Below are 21,197 nucleotides of genomic sequence, written 5' to 3'. Positions count from 1 at the left end.
AACATATAAATAAAAACGAAAGACTCAAAGAAACAGGCTAATTTTTGGTAAGCTCCAGAAAAGATAACGCCGCTAAATTTATCATTACACTTCTAACGTTCCCTCCTAAGAACTCACAAAAATAATCTGTGTTCTGTAATGAGGCCACTGCATTCCTCTGATGTCCCAACAACCTAAGAATGTCCAGAAATAAAAGCACGGGACGAAGAGATACAAAATTTAAGCATACCTACATAATTTAACCAGCGTGGATACACTCCCCCTTTTTAATGGAAATCTGGAAAGAGTAAGATGGGAGCATTTGGAGGACTCTACTGCTGGCGCTGAATGAGTGTGTCCACGGTGTTTCAAATACTGTATACTCCCATTTGAAACCTTTGAGTTTTATCTTCCTGTTTTGGCTAGAGGTCTGTAGATGAAGGGTCTGTGGCGTTACGAACTACGCCATTACTCACTCTGCTCCACTATCCCCACTGGAACAGGAAGGAGATAAATCTTGGAGTCCTCCACCTCCACCCCTTAATCATACACACGAATACCCCTCAAAGCAATAAATCTGCCTTTCACTGTAGCACCGTGATTCACACCTAAAACACAGCGGAGGAGACCCGTGACTCAGAAACAGCCATGCCCCAAGAAAGGTATCTTAATGCATTAAAAATAAGAATACTTAGGCAAACGGGTGTTGTTTCTTCTCAAGTAAGACATCACACCAGCAAGTATATCATTCTAATTAAGAGTCATCAGCCGTGTTAAAGGCAAATTTTATAGAGCAAAGCTTTCCAAACAGAACATTTCAGGACTCAGTACCCTTTCTAAGCTCTATTAAAAGCAAACATCTATATCATGTTAACGCACTTGGGCATGACTTTAATTAGTGGAATTGGCCCTGTTGTTAGCATGACTTTCCTCTCATAAATTTGTCAGGGCAGAAACATGACCAACCCTAAGTTTGTAAGATGCTACCTAATTTTATTTAAAAAAAAAAACTCTTAATTTTCCATAGAAGTGGTTAAGAATCCAAATATACTATCAATTCTAAGAAAAAATATTTGAAGTTAACCCATTTTCCAAAATTCTGTGCCCATTTCCTCACTACGCCTTGAGGCAAAAGAACACATGTACTCAGTAATCAGAGGCTTCTTCTATTTTGACTCAAAAAAAAAAAAAAAGGAAGGAAGGAAAAGAAAAGAAAAAGCACCTTCTTTTCAGGTTTATGTGAATTTTTTAAGTTTGGGTGGGTTTTCCTACTCAATACACCAGCGCATGGCTTCTGTTTATTTGTCTTGTTGGGGAGAGGCAGGAACAGAAGTGCACCGTCAATACTTTTAAGGACATTAAAATCTCTCTAGCTGGGGGATCAAAACAATGCCTCCCTCTTGCCAAGCAAAAGCCAGCAGCCAACAGAACAAGGCCAAATGATAGAAAACACCTCCTGCAGTTTTAACTCAACTTTTCTGTTGAGTTTGCACCATTACTATCAGCTGCCCTTTGCAAGGGCCAGCCAGCCGGTTCCATCAGACTCCCTATCAGCTCGGTATCAGCGTGATAACAGTACAATGGTCTCCCAGCTCCCAGATTTCAGATGGATGACTGGATGCTAATGAGGGCTCTGTCCGCAAGATTTTTTTTATATTTGACTCTCTGACCTTAATTTTATTTCATTCAAAAATCGGGAACTAGGGCTCACATTGGGTGTTCAGAAATGCACTTAGCCACTCGCTCTCGGCAAGAGCCAGACCAGGCTGACAGACAGCTTTTCTTTAACTGCTTTTCAGCAAAATGGCCGCCTCAAGGATTAGCTCTGAAATGGATGAGGGCGGGAATGTTTCTTAGGACAAAGAATGACATATATATGTGCATATATATATATGTATATACATATATATAATTTTTAACAGCAGTAAATATACAGGATAAAAGCATTTTTTCTTTTAAATAAATACCCCGTGGTACCCTTAAAAAAATTGAGTCCTAGAATTGAAAATAGATTTTATTTCTTACAGGATGAACTCAGTGCTACCACACTTTTAAGGTTGTTTTATTTTTTATTGATTTTAAAGAGCTTTCTAACAAGATTATATGCCCTACACGGTAGGGCCAAAAGCTCTTTGACTGAATTTAAATGAATTGTGGTCAGCTCAACTTTCAACAAAGGACTCTCTTATCCACACTCCATTAACATTATATTAAAACGAAAGTATCTCCTTTGACTTTTTGGTCCACTGCTGGAAAACACTAATAATAATGCCTTCGCCTGACTGTATATGCATAGAAAAATACACTCTCTCCAATAAGCCAACGTAAACGTATATATCTGGCATCCATACTACAGAACAGGGACACGGTATGTCCCTTAACCAAAGAATACATCTTTTGAGGACACTTCCACCCCAAAACAGGAGTGCCCGGGATTATTTCAACCTTACTCCTGGCATGAATTATTTTTTGAATGACACCTTTTTTTTTTTTTTTTAATCACAGTTGTGTTGTGTTTTACCTCCAGCTTTAAAACCATGCAAATGGAAGAAAACCAATCTTAGTAAACATTCCCCTGACTATCATCAGGTTTAGGGGAATGTTATTTCTAGACCTAAAGAACAATGCTCTATAAACCCCAGATGCTGGTGTCTGTCAGATATGAAGTGTCCAAAGATTAACCCAGGGCTCAGCATCCCTGCCTTGCATTCCAGGGTCACTTACATCCCAAGGCAAGGAAGACGCCTTTTTGGCTAAAAATGTAGATGTCAGGCAGCTGCATGTCAGACTTTAAAAATGATCTTTGGAAAATCTCACAGGCTTATGCTATCCTAAAACAGCAAATACTGACTTTTTTTTTTTTTTTAATGTAATACCAGTAAACCACATTCAAGGTCAGAAAAAGTCGACTTGGCCACCTGAATAACTCTGCCATATTTGGTATCCAAAATTAAAAGGCAGAGATTTTAAAGTAGTAGTTAAAGGCTAGATTTCGATATGAAAACTTAAAGCTGGGGCAGGGCACGAGCCAAAATAAGGACAACTCATGTAATGCCGTTAAGTCGGCTCATTTGTGAAATATACACATATTCTACACGGTCCACAAAATAGTACCAGTTTAACCAGGAAGGGCTAATGTCTTAATCAGACTTATACCGAGTGATGACGTAGGTTTTACAGAGTCCCAAAATTGTTAGGCCCGACTCAAGTCAGCTAACAGACCCCTAAATTTAAAATTGTAAAATATATGAAGAAACATGTGGGGCAAGGAGCGCGCTCAGCAAAATGTCACCAAATTAGATCCTCCAAGGGGTCTTGCCCTTACAACGCACCCCTGTCAGACGCACCCTCACCCACCGCCCAGAACACAACCAGAGGCACGCTCGGAGTCTACAGCCGAAACGACAGCCCAGCACTCTGTGGGTTTTATAATGGTGGTTGGAGATCTAGGTTTTGTTTCTCTATGTGAATAAAATATCCACGGAAATATTCTCCGGACACTAGAGCAGCACAGAAAACGTCCATAGACCGAGTGGTTTACCAATTTGTGTTGATCGAAGCGGAAGACCAGCTAGGTCAGGAGTCCCCTCTGCTTGCCACTAGCTTATGGATAGCCAGATAGAAGGCGGGTTTTACTGACTTGCCAGGAAATGCCCCCCTCCCAAGCTCAGCACTCAGTAACGAACCATAGATACTCAATTTCAGTGAGGCACCAAAAATCTTCCAAGGAATAAGACCTTATCTTTCTCACGTCAACGTTTTGGGGAGGAAGAGGGTTAAGAAGGAAAGAGAGACTCAAAGATCGGTGTTAAGGAGGGACAGAGGAGGGAAGTAGTCGAGTTTTCCAGTACCCTGAGGATAGGCTTAGGCTCAATTAAGTTCAGACAGCAAAACAAGTGTGAAACTAAGAGGTTTGCACTCCAGTTATCAGGATGACTAGCATTTAGCAGCTGAAGGCAAACTTTGCTGAAAGTTATCATGGTTTACTGATGAACTTTTGCACCAATTACCAAAAAAATAAAAAAATAAAAAAATTTAAGCCCACCACTAATGCTGTGAATGGCTCACGAATTAGACAAGGAAGCATAAATGTGGCTCTCTACCTCTGCTTGGATAACAAGCAGCTCTTGGAGCTGAAAAGTTCAAAGAGGGAACTTGTTATCCCAGAGCCCTAAATCTATAAATCTTACAGCTGACATTTCCCAACCTAGGGCAATAACAGATTAGAAGATCAGGAGGGGCATTTCTATTCTTAAGAACAGAACCAGCAGCTGCCGTCCCCATTTGGAAAACTTGGCTCATGCAAACTTGTTTACGCATTTGGTGTATTCATATAATTTGCCAATTTGCTAGGCTTGACACCAATAAGACGGCTGGACATTTGCTGTTGTCCATTTGCGGACTCACACGAACTCCAGGCCTGATGCCACATGAAAAGAACCTGGCCAGCTAGCCGGGGTGAGGTCTTGATAGAAGAAAAAACTAAGTCTTGATTTCTCTTTGGGAGGGGTAGGGGGGTACCAAGAAGTGTCATTTTTGAATTATGCTCATAACCCTTTTATTTATCCTTTCCTCTTATCAAAGCTAGATTGATTCCTAGAATGTTTCAATAAATAGTCACAACCACGACTCAAGTCAGGCACTTTAGGTAAAACGGCTTTGGTATTGAGCCCCAAATGAGCACCAGCTAAACAAACAATTAACCTGAGAATGCAAACACATGGCCAGTCTCATTCATCCGAGCCCATCATTGGCTCGCTGGTGAGAAGCGTGAGAAGCGTAACTTCAGGGGCTGGCTTCCCCTTCCCACCCCCTTCTCTTATCCTGAGATAGCAACAAATCCTACATGTATCCATCAATTTGTGATCTTTAGAAAGAGACCAGTGGTGGTCCTTTCCAGCTGAAAATCTCTGACGCTGGTAACAGAAAACTATGCATTTCCAAAACATTCTTACCACGCTGAGTGTATTTACATATGGCAGCTCCATCAGCCAATACATACAAGATTACAGGAGCATCACGAAGCCCTATGGCTCTAGAACTTTCTTCTAGGCTGCATATCAAGAGACCCAAATCCCCACCGGAGGCTTAGTGTCCTGGGTATCAAATCCCCTGGATAAAATACCTATTAACTCTCTAGCACCGATTTACTTCATACAGGTTTTATAGAGATCAAGACCCAAAGGGCAGAAACAGTTAAAGAGGTAAACCACAATCGGAGTAGGGAATGGAGCAAAAGGTCTACTGAAGGAGAGAGGCTTATAGCACGTGTGGACTGGGCCACCAAAGGCAGTAGGAGGTCTGAGGAAGTAAGAAGGAAGTCCAGGAGAGCCTACTAGACCACAGAGAATTTTAGTCTGTATTGAATGAAAAATGGTGAGACCCGCCTACCTCCAACAGACAGGATTCTCAAATTATGTTCCTCATAATCTGCCCCATCCATCAAGTAAAACCAGCATTTATTTGGTAGAGAAAGAGAGAGCAAAGTCTTGTTTGCTTGTCTTGCTTGGAATTCTGCCCATCTCTCCCCGTGTCCTGGGTAACTGCCAACCCTTTGCCCAGAACCACCGATACCTCCTCTTCTTCCTATCTGCTCCCGTTTCTCACTCTTTTCTCCGATCCTTTCATAAAGTTCCACGAATAAGAATTTAAACCCTCTACCCAACTAAAGCAGGGACAAACTTTCTGAAGCTCCATCCACCAACTCTGTCCGCACTGAGGAAAAGTGTTGTTCTGTTTACGCAGAGCGCACAGAGACTTTTAAGCCCAAAAAAAAAAAAAAAAAAAAAAAAGGCCTCATCTATTGATTTTGAGTCAAGGCTTTATCCCCCAGAACCAGTTGTTTCTCACAGTTGTTATTCTGGCAAAGTCACTTCTCTGTTTAGGTTGCAGACCAACATTTCAAAGTCTACCAAAACAGGACAGCATTCGCTCTGTGAGTGGGATGACATCCAATCCGAACTGGAAGATGAGGCTGATCACAGGGTCAAGCAGAGCCGACCTACCTCCCACTGCGTGTCCAAGTAGCATTTCACATTTTGATGGTAAAATTACAAGAGCCTGGGCCATAGCTCAGCGGACTCAAGTGCCCGGTTTGAAACGAGAGCCTAAGTCATGTCCTGAAGTTCACACATTTGTGTTCTGGGGTCAGACAAGCTCTCCTAAGGGAAACACTCAGTTCTCACAGGAAGCAATTTCCTCCCAGCACAGAGCCCTTGGATCTCCCCAGGGAATGGGACGGAGGCTCTCCTGAGTCTCGGCTCTCACACAGTTGGCACAGAAATGCTCAATGCCTTCTGTGATTCAGTATAGACTATACTTCTGTATGGCTCTAAAGCTGCAAAGGAAGCAGGAACTGGTGATGGAAGACTTCCAAGGAGTGAGAGGGTGACATGGAGCAGAAGACAACCAGGGACAGGGATCTGCCGTGCTGCCTGGGACCCTGAGAGGCTGGGGTAGAAGCAGGGGAACATGGCGGCGGCGCCCACAAATTTACATGTGGGAGATGGGCAAGTCACGATGTTAGCATCTGACTAGGTGAAGAACCCATCCGTCAGGGCTATGTAGGCCATAAACAGTGAATTTTTAAGTTCTTTCTACTTTTTCCCTTCATTCTTCCTTTTTACCCCAAAATGATAGTACCAATGTACTCTGTTCACAGCTCCATATTCATTAGCTTAGTCAACTTCAAGCCGCTGAAGAAAAATTGGAGATAATTTACTCAGAAAACCTTGACGAAGCCGAAGAATAAATTTTGACCTTACTCCAGGATTATGACACTTCTGGGGAGTGCTGTCCAGCCTGAAATCTCCTAGAACCTCAACAACTGGGATTCTACCCTTGATCAGGTCAAGGTCTAAGAGGTTATTACCTTTCAAGTGTAAGACAACAATATTTTTACAAATGGGTGTTCTGAGGTCATTTCTTAGGGGGAAAAGGAGTGAGATTGCAACAGGAGAGCCTGGGGACCACCTGTAAGTGACTAGGCACAGTGGGACCTGGGGACCGTGCTCCTGGCCAGCCAAGCAGCACAAGGTTGGCCATGAACTTGCTGCAGGATTTGCGTCTTCACCTGTCTAGAAGGCACTGTATTATCATTGACCCTCACAGCACGAGAAAAAAAAACAAATTGTACAGTAAAGAAAAATGCTTTTACAGCCCAGCACAATGGGAGACCCACTTGAGATTTTCTAGCCACTCGAGTTGAAAAAGGAATTGAAGACGGACCCTTCCCTTCTCGTCTGAAAAATACAACAAGCATTAACACTCTTGGGAATAGCACTTCCTAAGTTCTAAAGGAAAAATGCCTTTGTCTTTGAGCTCCGCTTCCTTCCATTAGTGGGCTTCTAGACACTTCTGACAGCTACTCCAGCTCCCGTGCGGCCCTATGCGTATGCCCGGCCTTGCACCAGCCATGACTCACTCAGAGCAAGTAAAACCAACCCCGCTTGTTTAAAGAAGAGAAAGTTATCTCTACAGGCATGTTTGCACCAGTATTAATTTACAATTTTCCACCAACGGACAAATGGAGAAAGACAATCTGGTACTATCCCTGCAGTGAAATAGTGTTGGGCCCTCAAGAGGAGGTGTCCTTCCTTTGGAAGACTGGTTAATATTCAAGCCGCTGTACACAGAAACCTTAAGGACATTATGAGAAGGGAAATAGGTCCCGCACAAAAAGCCCAACACCGTAGGAGTCCACTCAGAGGCGTTATCTCAAGTAGTCAACCTCTTCGGAGCAGAAGCGGAATGGCGGTTGCCAGGAGTTGGCGGGAGGGAGAGAGAGGGTGGGGGCGGGGCGTTGTGATTGATTGATTGATTTTAAAGATTTTATTTATTTATCAGAGGGGGTTGGAGAGAGCGAGCACAGGCAGACAGAATGGCAGGCAGAGGCAGAGGGAGAAGCAGGCTCCCTGCCGAGCAAGGAGCCCGATGTGGGACTCGATCCCAGGATGCTGGGATCATGACCTGAGCCAAAGGCAGCTGCTCAACCAACTGAGCCACCCAGGCGTCCCGGGAGTTGTGATTTAATGCGCAGCGGGCGGGAGACTCGTGATCAACGTGAGCTGACCCTCCTCTGAGTCTAGCAGTAGCTGCGAGTGTCAGCCTTGCTTTAGAGACGGAAACTGAGGCACGGAGTGAGCAAGTAACTTGTCCAAGACCACGATCACACACGGATGGTATGGATGATGCTGGATTCATAGGTTACCCCTGTTCTCTCTCTCTCACACACACACACACCCCTTAGTCTTTCAAAAGAATCTTCCTCCAGCTTCTGTAAGCTGGCTTTCCCCACACCGCTCCCACCAACCTGCTCTCCTGAGGGTCCCCAATTACCTCCAGGGCACTGCTGTGGTTCTGGGAACATATCTCCCTGGGATTCTCTCAACATCTCCCCGGGGAGAGATACGACCCACCCTTTCCTTCTGGAGATTATCTCCTCCTCAGCTTTCTGGACGAGGTTTTCTCCTGATGGCCTCCTACTTGTCTGACCACTCCTTCCTTATCACGCTCCGAAGAAGTAAATGTTCTTCCCCAATTTCCACCAAAACAAAGGCTAACGGATAACAGAATGAACGGTTGGGTCAGATTAACTGTAGCTAATTTAACACAACCACGGGGTTCTTTTGAGGCTGGTGATAGGTTCCAGACTCTTCCAGACGCCCATCCTCCTAAGTTGTCACTTAGAGATAGGATTCAATTTCACTTACTTTACACCTCAAAATGCCTAGTGCAGTATTTGGCACATAATAAACCTTAAGATTTCATTTCATCTTAATATAGCTAAATTCTCACATTCAAAACCACTTTCCCTAGTATATGCTGCCAAGTTCCCAAACTATTCAACAGTCCCCTTCCTTCCAGTGCCACTTAGGGGTCCTACAGACGCTCCACTTAACAGCTAAAGCAGGAGGAAAACATCTCTGTTCTACTTCCTGTGTCAAATTCCCCGCCCTCAGAGGGCCTCACCCGAAACAAAAGCACTGAATGAGATTGTAACATTCAAATAATTTTCCTGCACTTTCTAATTAACTGAGTTAAATACTTGAAACCCTAATGAGAAAAATCTAAGGAAGTTCCAAAGGTGTACGCATGTTCAAGTCAGCTACATTTTGGTGAAGAGTAAATTAGGTTAACAATAGATTAAATCCGTCTTGGCATGTCCCAGTAACTAGAAAGTCACACAATGATGCAATTTCTTTCTTGTTACCTTCTCTTAAAGTCTTTGCTTTACCCACTGGCTTCTGTAAACGTTTTCCACTTCACCCTTTCTCTGGATAGTACATTCTGAAATCTACCTTGGATCTCTGACCTCACAGATGCTCTCCTATTAGTTCTGTACTCAGAACCACGGAATGTTAATGTTACGATTTACTCCACAAAAATCAATGGTGTAGCCCTCACTGAGTAAACAAGCTCCCCCGAGGTATGGCAAGGCACCCGGCATTAGATTCGAGAAGTGTCTGCTTCAAGCTCTTCTGTGTCATCAGAGCTTTCTAAAATTGGCATTGCTATAGATATTCAGACTAATGTCCTGCCTCATTCCATACAACCCAAAACACAGTGAGGAACGAGATCCTTAACCAGCCAAAAGCATAACAACACCCGAATTATGGCAAAACATTAAGATAAAAATTCAAGGGTGAATGATCATGACTGAGCTGTGGACTCCGGCTAGCCCAAGAGGAGGGCTAACTTCTTTCTTATGTCTAACAAACAAACAAAAAGCCTCACACATAAGGGTAACCAACTGGTAGATCCATTTTGAGCCTTCAAAAGAGGATGGAATTCAAAAAATCAATTTTTATAAAAATGTTTTGACAAAGAAAAGGTTTTGTTTTTTGTTTTTTTTTTAAATAACAGAGATGTGATGGTCCGTGAGGTTAGTCCAATTTTTAAGACTGAGTAGATTTGGTTTTCTCAAGGACCACACTGCTTTTAAAGATTAAGTAAAGCCTCTCCAGACTTCTGAGCATTATAGCAAACATTTTCTTTTTTACCAGGGTTGTCTTGAATTACATGTGTATTCAGAGTTTAGGCTTTTTCCATTTTTTTTGTTTTTGTTTTTTATAGAACACTTGTGTAAAATCATCATTACCAGGCCAGAAGGCTCTTCTCTCCAGGAAACAATTGTTTCTAAAGCTTGAGCATCTCAAAGGGACAAACTCCACCAGCGAACACTGAAGCAGAGGAAGGGGTGTGTGGGATGGGTGGTGAGCAGGATTCAAGTAGCCCCTGGGAGTAAGGAGTAGTTTTCTCAGTCATACTTTAGAATGACTCCCCGGGTAGTAATCAACCAACCAACCAACTTTTAGTCAGTTTTATTATTGTTTCTAAATTCTCTAAAGACAATAAACTAACCCTCTTACTGCCTGTACTTGGAACTGAGCACACCTACCCGCCTGCCATTTATGAAGAACACATTATATGGAAAATGATTATCGCCACCACCTCCAGGCAGTCTTCCCGACTGCCACCCTTCCCCACAGCTCCTCTACTGGAGCACTTGTGAAAAACTGCATTTTGGGTTTTTTTTCTTTCCCTTCATTAGATGATGAGATCCTTAAGGTCACGGACTCTGAAATGACAGTCCCACTGTGACCACATGCCTCGGTTCTCAACAAAGACAACAGTTTAAGGAAAATCCATTGGGCATCTGTTGCTGAACAGGCCCTGCCCCAGTCCCTGTGGTTATGGCAGTGAATAGAATATAGGAAAACGCCAGTCTTCCTCGGGCTTACACTCAAGCCATGTTTGCACAGATGAACACTACAGGACATTCCTTCTTGATGGCTTACAAAGTTACTCAACGAAACAAAAGGGAAAACATATATATGGCCTGCTTTCACGTAATTCCTTCAAATGGTCAAAGTCCGAGCCGGACTACAAAGAAAACGTAGAGGCCTGGATTATCACTTGACCCATTAATTTCCCTTTATCAGCCTCAAAGGCATGAGACAGGGTCCTTATGTTCCCATCACACCACTAAGCCCACAAACTCTAACATATATCCCTTGGATGCAGTGCACAGTTATCCTCCAAAACCAAAAACCATGCTGGGAAAGTACGTTTGAGGGGGACAGAACCTGCACCACTGTCCAATACTAACAACCACTACATGTAGAACATAATCTTCAAACTCCTTTCATATGTTACACGTTGTCTCTTTCGAACCCTCGGAGAGCACATGAAGTAGATAGTTCAGAGCTTCTCTCTCCTCTATAGACTCCTAAATGGACACTCAACAAGTTTATGTCACGTGCCTAATTTCACACAGCTGGTAAATTGCAAAGCCAGACTTAAAACCAGAACTACAGACTCCAACATCAAGAGTTACGCTCTAAAAACATGACAGCATCCGAGGGCACCCGGGTGGCTCAGTCGGTTCAGCGTCTGAGTCTTGATCTCAGCTCAGGTCTTGATCTCAGGGTCGTGAGTTCAAGCCCCGCACTGGACTCCATACTGGGCATAGAGCCTACTTAAAAAAAAAAAAAAAAACGAAAGGTGTGGGGGAAGCACAGCTGAAAATGGCATTGGAAATATACAGAACACCCAAACTCAACATGATTCTCTGGTCCCCACAGTCTTCCTTACTGACACACACACACACACCCCCACACGGCACACACACACACACACACACACACACACTCCTACGATCTAGAGACCCACAGGCAAACCCACCAGTTACTAGAGATGAAGAGGACTGTCTCTGTAGCAGAGATTAAACCTTCCTGACAACTGTGTTGTAAGTAGTTTATGTAATGACCACCCTCACTTCTTGATCACCGAACATGATCTTTCCATGTTACTATGTGGTCAGACATAGAAAACCCCATCTGTAATCCCCTGAAGGATCAGGACACACACGCATTGCCACACTGCCCGTTTATCTCCAGCCCTCAGTACCTCTCCTGATGAGTATCAAGAGGGATCAGCAAACACAGCATGAATGAATGATGCTGCTACACAAGCAACTGCGAAAATGAATTTAAGAGCTTTGGTTCATTTTTCTGCTGTTTCTCTCCAGTCTCCTATTAATTAATTTTGAGCCACTTAAAGGCAGAGATGCTCTCTGTCTTCCAGTATAAATCATGTGCAGAAGCCCAGATGGTGTCATGTTCATGTGACATGTGTGTTGCATCAATATTTGCTCATTGATTTGTTGCTCAAATACCACTACTGACTCATGTTTTTCTGGCAAATCAGGCAATTTTAATAATTAGCGTCTGAGGTGGGAAAGTGCCTTTTTATTAAAAAAAAAAAATTAGGGGTATACGGTTAGTATGGAGAGTGACACTAGTCTGCTTGGAAGGATGCGGGATACAAATAGATCCTAACCCAAAAAATAGAAAGCACGAAAAACTCCGTGTAGATAACATCTGAATGTAACATCACTTTTATTGTTTTTTTTTTAATGTGTACACACACCCCAAAGAAGCATGCCAAGAAATACAAGTGCCCTCAACACCTCCAGGAGCCTGAGGAACCTCTTTCTGTCCACTCGCAATGCGGAAGCATCAACTATGGCTTCAGGAAAGGAAAGACGCTCATTCTCCAGTCGACAATCACAAATTTTAAAAAATGTTCTGAACCAAAGTGCACACACTCAACATGTTAGGTGGAAGGAGAGGTTTTCATCAACAGAACATCTGATGCATTGAAGACGAAGGTGCTTTCTGAGGGGGGTGGGGGGATCGGGGGTGAACAGGCACGGTGAGGACCACCCCAGTCAATCTCCCATCCAGCAGAAGAACGCCTTTCTGGACTTACCACTGAGATCTTCAGGAAATGTATTAATTATAATTAGCCCACGTTTCTAAGTCATAAACATAATTTTCTTTGATGGTAAGGAATTTTCAAGTAGTTCAAGATCATGCTTTTGAATCAGAATTTTAAATGTAGTGAACTGTGATGATGTTGCCCTAGAATACGGAGCCACATGTAAATAGACCACAGGATATGCCTGGGAACGGACACTTAGAAAGGGGGGGAGGGGGAGAAAGAAAGAAATCCTTGATCTATTGTACTATCCTATATTTCTCCTAAGACATGCTCAAAGAGAGCCCATGTTGATTAAAGAGTTGCGATTTGTGCGTTCTGGTTATCTGAGGTTTAATTTTGGCTTCATTGAGAAAAATAATTCGATATTATGAGCTCAAGCAGATTGCCGCCAAAGGCAATGATGTTGTTAATGCTTAATTGAAAACTCTTCTGAATTATTAATAGCATAATTTCTGCCTTCGGATAAATATTTATTTCAATTGAAGCTTGTCCAATGTAAAATTATACTGCCATGACAAACTAGCACAGCCTTGAAAGGTACGGTAGGTTTACATGGTCTCATACAAGAGACACAGTACTAAAAACTAGAGTATGTATAAAATCTTTTTTATAAATCCCATCATGGCAAAATATTCTAGGTGAATCTATCTGAAGAGTCCCAGAACGTTCAGACCACAGTCACCGAGAACTACCTCTACGACATTTCATTTGTACTTCTAAATCTTTGACTACCTCCTTTCCCAAGGAAGAGCACTTTATAGGCTCTCTTTTCCAAGAACCTCTTTCAAAAGACACAATCGAAAAGCAAGCAAATGGTAAGCAGTCCCTACTCCCCAGGGAGCATAGGTTCCCACCAGCCAAACACAAGTACCTGTATATAAGGTCAAAGCGATACCCAAACAACAGGGCCCCCAGCACACTAATCAAAGGAGGGGAGTCCGGAAGGCCACAGAGGCAGCAGGGACAAGCACTGAGATCACACAGTGTGGCAGATGCTGTTGTCCACCATCCAGAAATCCCTTAGGGACCAAGACACTTACTCCTCTGGGCACTGGAAAAGTAGGAGAACAGGGCAGCTCTAATCCTCCTAAGTCCGTGTCTCTAGACATAGAGGCCCCATATAGGCAGTCATTCCTACGGGCCCAAATTTTCAAAGTCACCACTGCCAGACTTGCATGTGTACTTCCACTTTTTTATAAAGGAGAAGTATAAAATGGCACCCAGCATGTGGTTTAAAAGTTAAATGTTCAAGACACAGACGAATGATACAAACTCACAATTGGTTTCCCCATGTAATTCTTCTTCCTCGTTGGTTCAACAAGCCCAACAGTGCTCTCTAACCACTCACTTTAGCTAAAAAGATGCAAGCTCCCCCTCCCCAACTCCCCGGCGACCACTCCCTACAAACACCACACCATAACCGCCAAAGACTCCCACTCATTTCATCTCCAGGTGCTTCTACCATCTTTCTCTTCCTGGCCACACGCAGTGTCCCTGTCGTACTTCAGCCTCTCCATCTGGATCCCGCTGGATTCCCTACTGCAGTTGTCCCGTTTCTCAATCTCCCCCATCCTCTCCACCACTGGAGCAGTCATCTGCTATCATACACTCCTCAACTATAAATATGAACACTAGTTCAAGAACTGACCTTGGCTCTGCTCTCCAGCCTTCCCTCCCACCACCCCCCCCCCACCTTAGAGCTTACCAAAACTTGAGGACCGCAGTCACCTGTCTGTCCCGGACCTGCCCTCTGACTGGAAAACACGCCCCTCTTGCTAGACTGGATCTTAAAGAACAAGGTAGAGTTAAATTCAATAAGAAGGTTTCCCCAGAAGTGCCCCCTGGAATGGATTATACTACCACAGCCCTTACCACACTGAACCGAAAGCATCTCTTTCTGCATCTGCCACCACTGGACCCCAAACTCCTTGAAGGCCAAGACCACTTCATGCACATCTTTGAGTTCCAAAAGGCAACACAGTGTCCAGTAAATGAGTGGGGCCGGGGTGGGGGGGCGCGTTGGACTTAACGTCTATCATTGCTTAACATTTTTATTTATTATTTATAATTTTACTTTAGAGAGAGAGCAAGAGCGGGAATGGAAGGAGGGGCACAAGATAAGAGGAAATCTCAAAGCAGGCTCCACACTGATACAGGGCTCGATCTCAAGACCCTGAGGATCGTGACCTGAGCTGACACTAGGAGTCAAACACTCAACCAACTGAGCCACCCGGGTGCCCCTAATATTTATATAAAGGTGGATGAATATTATTTTAAAAAAAAAGAAAAAGGAGAAGAACCATACTGACAGTGACCCAAAAAAAAAAAAAAAAAAAAAAGCAAATTTGTGTACAACAGAATGGAATTTTCAAACAACTGAAAATTCAACAAGTGCCAACAGTATTCCAGCTGCAAATACTTAGGACATCCTAGTCTCAATGCACTGTCTCCTTCTGAAGAATAACATGAAACACATTATTAACTAGTGCTTATGGCTCTCTTCTCCCAGAAAGCAACAGAAGCAACATCCCAGCGATGAATTTAAATGAGTCTCTTGGCTATTGACTCTGGGACTTTATAGATGGTGGAGGCATACAAAGGAAAAGTTACAGAATTATTATTCTGGATTCTTTTCTCTCAAGTGTTCCGTCTCTGCTTCCTCTGCCCTTCCCAGAGTTAGAAGACTTAAAATAGAATCGGTGGTGAACGTGGGTGTGAAAGGGAGCTGTAGTCAAAATGAAAGTATTAATCCAAAGGAAGTTCCGGTGTTAATCAGTCCTTACCACCAGTAATACGCCTTGCCATGAAATTTCTAATCATTTTAATTACATATTATTTATGCCAAAAGTACTGAGAGAGAAAAAGGGAGCCGGAGGGAAAGAGAGAGAAACACAAAAAGAAAAGGCTTTGGTCAAGTCCACGTGTGCCCGTCTAGCCATGCAGTCATGTGGTTTCTGCTGGACTCTTCCAGAAGGGCATGTCCTCACAAAGCTCCTAGGAGCTCTGGCAGGAGGAGGATGTGGGCAGGAGCTGTGTGAAGAGGACAGGCCCGAGTTTGGTCGTGGAGTCAGCAGACACAGCAAAGATCCCACAGGGAGGGGGAAAAAAAAAAAAAAAACCACCAAGGGCAGAAGTGGCTCAGCTTCTGGGAGACCCAGTAGTTAGAGGAAAGCCTTTTTTAAACTCAGTGGAAAAGGCATACACATCAGGCACCAGTGTAATTACCGAAGCCACTAGGCCCGTCTGCCAAGCAGGGTTGATGTGGTCTCCTGACCAGGTTTTATTCTTGGCTCCCGTGGCCCTCCGGTCCCCGTGCACGCCCCGCTCCTACAGAAACGAGCGCATGCCTGCCCCGCACACCGCAGACTCCCCGCTCTCTGTCCTCCGCTGCGTGCGGACAGCTGCTTCAAACGGGACAGCATCTGAGAACGGGACCACAGCACTCCCAAGTCCTACTTTGGGATCGCTTAAGAATTTGTTTCTCCATTTCCCAAGACGATTACGCATCTTCCCACCCAATACACCACAGGCACGACCCTGACAATCACTCCGTCGTTTGTGTTGGTCGCCTACTCTAGGCCAGTACCTGCCATTGTTGGAACACGAGAGCGGGAAGGAAACCGGGGCTGGCTTTTCGTGTTCTATTCGTCTCCTGTCTCTTCCGTGACTGTGCTAACAGCTCCCAAGTTTCTCTCTTGACCGGACCTCTGGGCTCCAATCCGGATCCTGATGGACATTTCAACTACAAACTGCTTAAACTTGCCTAAAACTCTACTTCCTCTGGCCAGCACACTTCATCATCGGCTGGTTTCTCCCACCTCCCACTTGGGAGGCAGCCTCGACTTCCCTCATCCCATGCAGTCGATGAAGCCATCCTGCCTACACCGGGCTCCACTGACCAACAACAGATAAACCTCCATCGCATTTAAGTGCGCTTTCTGAGTCTCTCCCCCTTCTGGGCTCAAGCAAGCGGTCTGCACTGGACTGCACACCCACTGTGCGTAGCATGTAGCAAAAGGCCTTGTTCGTTTTTTCAGATCTCCCTCCAGACCGTGAACCCATATCCCAACTTCAAAACCATTTGCGTGCATCAGAAAGGACCCACCTCCTTATATCGTTGGGAGGAAAAAACGAATTGCCTTTCCGAAGCCACCGTAAACTCTTCTCAAGTCAGAGCTTAAGAGAATAGTTCCCATCTCACAGCAGGGGCCTCTCCAAGGAAAATTCAAGAATGAAACAACATATTTCATAAAACCCAGAAGAAACCCGGTGAGTCAGTTAAAGAGTAACAAGTCACAAAGCCAGACTAACCTGGATGGAGACTTAGAGAAGAAAGTTTGGGTGAGAAGAATACAAAACAAAGTTCCAAATAGTGCAAGTCCCTGGCCGAGGCTGATGGAGGGTTCCTGCAAGGAGGCATCTGCCCAGCTGCTCAACATTGCTGTTTTTCAAGCCTGGCCTCCGCCTGCTGAAATAGAGCTCAGGCAGAGGGTGTTAGGAGGAGACATTTCCTTAACCTGGACTTTCAATGCAACTCCAAGTAGAATTTTCCAAGAACAGAACGCCTAACTCCAAAGAGCAGGCTTACAGTTTTAGCTCTAATCAGCTTTGTTAGAAGACTGTTCCCCAGTCGGTGGCTACATCTGAATGAGGTCTTTTTCTTTCCTATCTTTGGGGAGCGTTATCACTGCTCTCCTGACCCCACACAAGGGGGGAGGGGAATGACCCCACATGAGAAGTGTTGATCATAAACTCGGGGTGCCACCTGACACCCTAGAACCCGGTGGCAGACGGAAGGACAGAGGTGGCAGAAGCTTATTCCTATCGTAAAATTCTTCTTTCCCCTGGGCTGATTACTCAAACTCTAAAGACTCCTGCACCTCCCTACCCCACCCGCCCCTCCAGCCCACTCGCATTTTCCTTAGGCTGATTGACTCTAGGAAAACAAGTATTGCATTATGCTTGACTCCCTGGAATGAGATCAGTTCTAGTTTCAAATTCCCTTCCAGAACAACCCCAAGGCCACAGACCCCGTAAAAATCCCAGCTGCTCAACGGTGCAGAAGGCCTGAGCTAGGACAAGAAAGCATTACTTAAGTCAGAATCAGCAAATGGGTCCTAACCCTGGGCCGGCATCTCACGGGTCTGCTCTCCAGCGCCAGGCAGGAACACGTCTGTAAACAACCCCGTCTCGGCTCCTCCTCCCGAGGCAGCGCGGCCAAGGCGAGGCGGCCGTGCAGCGTTCCACGGTGATTTTCTCCAACTGGCACCATCTGTGCCTGCCCAGCCAGACGTGCTGACAGAGCAGGCTGCGTAGACCATTACTAATCTACCGGGGTCGGCGGGGTCAGGCCTGCAACGTGATGCCTATAGATTTCAAAGGCCGGCCTTCCTCCATGCCAGCTAATCAATCTATGTTGAAAAGCAAGCACATTTTTATTCTCCTTTTAAATTTCAAAGGAAAAGAATCTCGTTTTCAAGCTCTTTGGGTGGGGATCGCTTGCATGGAATCGGGGTCCTGGTACTGGCTGAGCTGTAGGAGATCTTCGGGGCCGGAGGCCTGGCTTACCTGGTGGTCTTTTGCCAAAAACGGGTGACAAGGCGGGAAGGACAGCTCTCCTCCCACAAGGAAAGCCTAACAAGCAGCATCATAGGGGAAGGCCAGTGTAGATCAGGATTCAAATTCTATGGCAAAGGCACCCCTCTCCGCAAGGGGAATCGGCAAAAGGGTAGTAAATGCCAACAAGTATCCTATCAGGATTGTAGCATGTGAGCCCGGGCCGTGTCCCTTGGGCTGGTGCACCCACCCTCCACCTAAGAATTCACCCATCACCAGGGTTCCCAATGGCTATCGGCTGCTGATCAAGTGCTTACTAGATGCCTACTGTGTGTGCCAAGAGCTTACATTGCCTGGTGCGTCTCTAGCTTCTGTCTCTGGGTAATGGGGATCTTGGCTACAGGAGGCTGAGGGCCCCCTGAACACAGGACGTCAGTCCTGCCTTCAAAATGCTCCCTGGGTGGGCACACATTTATTTCAGGTGTGGTGCAGTCACTAAAAGATCTGTTGGATGATTCTGTAAATACAATTTTTGGCCTGTCAAGACCGGCTACTGTCATCAATTCTTTACAGATGGTATGTTATTCTAGATCTTCAAGTCCTCTGATGACTCAACCTGCTAAGAGTCAACCAACTGCCACAAAAGGAAGACATTACTACAAGCTCCAAAGAAACCCCATCTGTATTTACCATGATTAAAGGTTTTAAAGAAATTAAGGTAAGTGACCTCATCTTCTTCCTTTCCCGAGGAATCAGTTACTCCACTTAGCAGAGCTCTAACTGGGCTAAAAAGGTCATCCTAAGGAGAAATCTGTAGGGCTACAAATATATAATGAATGATCCGTCTAATCCCGATCGTTTTCCTTGGAAGACTCTGGGCTTGGGATGAAGTGGGCAGGGAGGGGCACAGACCTGCTGTGGGTACCGCAGCATCATCTGAAGAGCAGGTTCCATGAGTTTTCAAGCCATTTCCTCTTCCAGTTTTTCCAGATTTCAGGCAACTCTGGGTCACTGCAGGCTGGGAGGGCTGGGAACGCACAGGCTCCCCTTGGCTCCTCCCCTCTCGACCTTAGCTACCAGCCACTCACACCACTCCTCAACCCTTATCTAGTCCACATCAAAGCAGCACGGCCAGCAGAACAACAGACCCTCTCCTCACAGCCCTCCCACTCCTTATCTGGATATTATAAAACCACCCATACACACAAAACAAATGGAAAACACTTAAAACGAGAGGTTTCCCCTCCATTGTAACCTTACTAACCCATCCTGGGACCACCCGGCACGGAAGACTTCATTCCCTGCATGAAACGAACACCTTCACATTCCAGGATGACTCCCGTGGGTCTTTGAGAAACCGACTTTACAAGCCCTAACTTCAACATTAGGCTTTGGGTGTAAAGCTTTATGAGATCTTTCTTCCACCTCCAGGCCCTATTCTGTTTTAGGGGCTGGAATTGTTCTAGACACCAGCACCTCCTTTGTTTAAACAAAGGCTGCCCGACATTTTACTTCATTCCTCCCTCCCTGTCTGCTTCTGCCGGGGCAAGAGATAAGAATCTAGACAGAGACTTTCATCGTGTTTTACCTGTAACTTGTCTAAACCACCAACTGACAAACACCGGCTCTGCCTCAAAGCACCAAAGGAACCCAGGGCAGAAAAAGAGCTGCACAGACCTGTGCCTCCGACATAAATACCAGTACGGAAGCAGCAAGTGGAATGATCAGAAGGCAGGATGCTTAGGTGGCGGGACGGTAAATCCTTGGCAAGCCTAAGAGTATCAAGTCAAGCAAGAAGGTGGCAAAGTCGTGGCAAAAATATGGCCACAGGACTTCTAGTAAAGACCTCAACAGGTCTTTACTAAGTAGAGATGGCCACAAATCCATGGGTCTCCAACAGCCCAGTCGTCCCCAAAAAGGACAGCCAGAATAGATGTGGGCAGACTCTTCCACCTTAAGTAACTCACGTTCCTGTCCAGGCCCCTACCCACTCTTTTGCCTCCTTGATTTCTAAAGATGTAATTGGGGGTGCCTGGGTGGCTCAGTGGGTTAAAGCCTCTGCCTTCAGCTCAGGTCATGATCCCAGGGTCCTGGGATCAAGCCCCGCCTTGGGCTCTCCACTTAGCGGGGAGCCTGCTTCCTTCTCTCTCTGCCTGTCTCTCAGCCTAGTTGTGATTTCTCTCGGTCAAATAAATAAAATATTAAAAAAAAAAAAAGTACTTGTCTAAAGATGTAATTGTCCTTCGCTAGCCTATTGCTGAAAAGTGAGATTTAAGTTTGTTTTTATCATCAACACTTTATTATGAAGTGTGGTTATTAAAGTATCATCTTTAACTCTGCGTTTATAGGATTACGCTTATAGGTCAGGGAGGGGAAAAGTCCTCAATTTTGAAGATGTAAACAGAAGGACAAGAGGAACAAGGTTCATTTTATTCTCTGTCTTCTGGGATCACTTAGATTTTCTGTGATTCCTGCAGGGTCCTCAGAAACCCAACCCAACAGGAAGCCCCCACCGTATACCAGGCACTGGGTAGGGTCTGGGGGTACTAAGATATCACCTTTGCACTCTCAGCATCCTGGGACAAATGCGAAGCAAACACTCAGAAGTCCTCATGGCTACAGTTTTTAAGAGAGTTGTTTGCATGAGATATTGACACAATGGCCAATCTTCCAAACTTCAGAGAGGGAGGAAAAACAATTGCCAGGGTTAGAACACTAAGAAGTATTTTGGTTTCTGATAAAATGTTGGTGTAATATTAAAACCAGGTAAGAGTGATCAAAGGAACCCAATGAAACACTAAGGTCACTCTTCCTTCATGTGCCATTAGCATTTGCCCAAGGGCTACCACTGTGACAAATCAAAATGGCTTGCCCCA

The 21,197-nt window shown here is 44.9% G+C and overlaps 1 protein-coding gene across 1 annotated transcript in view; it reads right to left on the bottom strand.

Annotated features, from left to right (window-relative positions):
• Positions 1-20,335, bottom strand: part of LOC116589225 — a 169,517-nt gene extending 149,182 nt beyond the window's left edge. The window contains 1 exon segment of the mRNA XM_032341224.1: positions 17,888-20,335. Within this exon segment, the coding sequence (XP_032197115.1) occupies positions 17,888-18,086 (199 nt within the window). The 5' untranslated portion in view covers positions 18,087-20,335.
• Positions 20,336-21,197: the final 862 nt, after the last annotated feature.

This window comes from Mustela erminea, chromosome 4 (assembly GCF_009829155.1).
Source record: "Mustela erminea isolate mMusErm1 chromosome 4, mMusErm1.Pri, whole genome shotgun sequence".
NCBI classification, from domain to species: domain Eukaryota; kingdom Metazoa; phylum Chordata; class Mammalia; order Carnivora; family Mustelidae; genus Mustela; species Mustela erminea.
This window is presented reverse-complemented; position numbering and strand designations above follow the sequence as displayed.